The sequence below is a fragment of the Saprolegnia parasitica genome (genome assembly GCF_000151545.1).
Source record: "Saprolegnia parasitica CBS 223.65 unplaced genomic scaffold supercont2.383, whole genome shotgun sequence".
Taxonomy (NCBI): domain Eukaryota; phylum Oomycota; class Saprolegniomycetes; order Saprolegniales; family Saprolegniaceae; genus Saprolegnia; species Saprolegnia parasitica.
In genome coordinates this window covers 10545-13055 of record NW_012156777.1, presented here as the reverse complement: position 1 = coordinate 13055, position 2511 = coordinate 10545, and the positions used below count along the sequence as shown (strand labels likewise).

Sequence of the window (2511 nt, the reverse complement as noted above, 5' to 3'; positions counted from 1 at the left end):
GCTCGAGACGCAGAGCACTCGGTCACCACGTACGTGAGCCACGTCGCTTCGCCAGCGAGCACGCACACATGCAGGAGCGGGCGCGGCTGCCACTGCAGAAACGTATAGCCGTCCACAAGCTGCAGCGGGAACGGCGCCGTCGACAAGAGCAGCAGCGCTGTGCCGCCGCGAAGGACCGTGAGTGGGCGGCCGACCCACGTCGCCGCCGTGAGCCGGTTGAAGAAATAGAGATTCCGCCCCTCAATGCGCCAATGAGCACTGTGCGCGGCAAACCCGACGCAGAGAAGCGCGACAAAGAGGGCGATGCTGCTGGCGTAGACGGCGAGGTACCAGACAATGCGGTTGCCAATGTGGATGCTGCCGAGGTCGCTGGCGGCCGCCGCCGGCACCACGAGGGGTGGGCTCTCGCGCGAGAGAAGGACGCGCGTCGCAGCGTCGCCATCAAAGGCCACGACCTCGCGCACGCCAAGGACCCAGTCGAAGAGCAAGAGCCAGCTGGAAAACCGCCAGGCCATCGGCGCAGAAAGCGACACGTTCAACGGCGCAAAGAGGAGATGCCAGTCCTCCTTGGCGTCGGTCGCAAACTGGAGAAACCCGACGTTCAAGGGCATCACATCCGTCATCGCCGACACGACGTCGTCACGCATCAGCGAGGGTAGTGCAGGGACCGCATGCACGGCTGCATCGAGAAGCGTCGCGCAACCGACGTTGCCAGCACAGAACAACGAAGCGTCGGGCACCGATCCGTTCAAGACCAGTAGCGTGTACAAAAGAGGTAGCGGCGCCAGTGTCAGTGTCAGCAACGAAGCGCTGCCGTCGCAAGCGTCTTCAAAGCTAAGCGATGCCTGCGGATAGGCTGACGGGCTATTGTAGAGGCAGAGTGGGTTGCCGCCGTAGTACGTGTACGATGCATCCCAGGACGGGACATGCAGCGCGATGGATGTGGCCGCGAGATTTTCAAAGGTGGCAGCGCGGGTCGATGTACTGAAATGCACTCGCAACGATGCAGCGAGCGTCGTGTGCAGCGCGAGAAGCGACGGCGGCACGGGCAGCAGCCACGGATCGATCGAGAGGAACGGTCCAATGCCATGGTGCACGAGGCCGGTTTGGTTGATGAACGACGAGCCATTGTTTTGAACACCAAGAAAGTCCTCAAACGCATAAGTGCGTCGAAAGTCGTTGATCGCACCTCGCACGAGACTCATGTTGAGCCCTTGGACCGTCGACCAGTCATTCGCGGGCAGCCAGTACAAAATGACGCTGGTCCATGGACCGGTGGTCGATGGCGACGTCTTGAGACTCACGGCCTCGGTCATGCCAAGTGCATTCTCGATCGCGAGGCTCTCAAACACACCCGTGCGATATTGGTTGTGCCATAGATGCCGGTACTCGTCCAGGCCGTGTGTGCGCCATTGGGCAATCTCGTCCTCGACGCTGCCGTGACGCAACGTCGTCATTTTGTCGAGCCAGGCACGGCCGGCGGGCGTGGCCAATAGTGCCGTTTGGATGGCGACGGTGAACTCATTGCCGACGCCTCCGTACGCGGCAAGGAAGGCCGTGACGTTGACGTTCCGAAGCACCGACTCGTAGTAGACAGCGCCGTTGGACGCGTACTTCGCGACGCAACGGGCTTGCCGCGCATTCGTGTGCGCGACCTCCCACGTTTTGAGCCAGTCCACCCAGCATTGCTGGGTGCGCACGCCTTTGGCATAGGCGATGGGCATGGCGCGCAGCATCGGAATGGCCTCTTTTAGCGGTATGAGCTCTGTCTGGGCGATGCGCCTTGCGTACGTGGCGTAGTAGGCTGTCATCGGCGGTGTCGACGATCCATAGTATGTGGTCGGCATCACATAACTCGAGAGCGGACTCGAGACGGGCGCCGCCATGGAGGCTGTCGTCAGCGCCGCGTTCGCTGCGTCAATGAGGTAGGCCTGGTACCCAGATTGGTTGAAGCCGGGCCAGAAAAGGACGTTGGTGAGCGACGGCGCGAGGAGTTGGAGGTAGTAGGCAGCAGTCACGAGCGAGAAAACGACGTAGGCAAAGCCCGCGACGACGTGGTACCGGCGCGTCACATGGACGTACTGGTGCGAGAGGTGCGGCCCCGCCAGAGACGCCGCGAAGGGCTTGACCGCGTTCTTCGCACACCGCCAAGCCGCCATCGAACGACCCGTTTCGTTGGTTGTGCCAACGTGTAGGTGTCGATAGTAACGGAAAAAGGCAGCACGACGTAACGCAGCTCAACAGACACATTTCGTGGGTTGGGATGCCTCGGTGTCTAGTCTAGTGTACGAGGGAGCGAGAGAGGCCTTTGGTAGGCTACCGATGTCTATCAACCTGAGTGCGTCGGCGAATTGCACACTCGTAGAGCTCGCTCGTGCGGGCTATAACTGCTTGAGAGTGCACTATAAGCATGATGCGCACCCTTCCACTGGTTCCACCCATCTTGTCAGGCGGTGTATTACCGGGATTACCACTAAGGTTTCTTTTTCTATTGTGGTCCATCGTCAAGCT

The 2511-nt window shown here is 60.8% G+C and overlaps 1 protein-coding gene across 1 annotated transcript; it reads right to left on the bottom strand.

Annotated features, from left to right (window-relative positions):
• Positions 1–33: 33 nt before the first annotated feature.
• On the bottom strand, positions 34–2159 carry SPRG_16474 (hypothetical protein; the record flags this gene model as incomplete). Its single annotated transcript, XM_012356132.1, has 1 exon — positions 34–2159. A coding segment is annotated over one exon (2126 nt), but the record flags the coding sequence as incomplete, so codon positions are not given.
• Between the last annotated feature and the right edge of the window lie 352 nt (positions 2160–2511).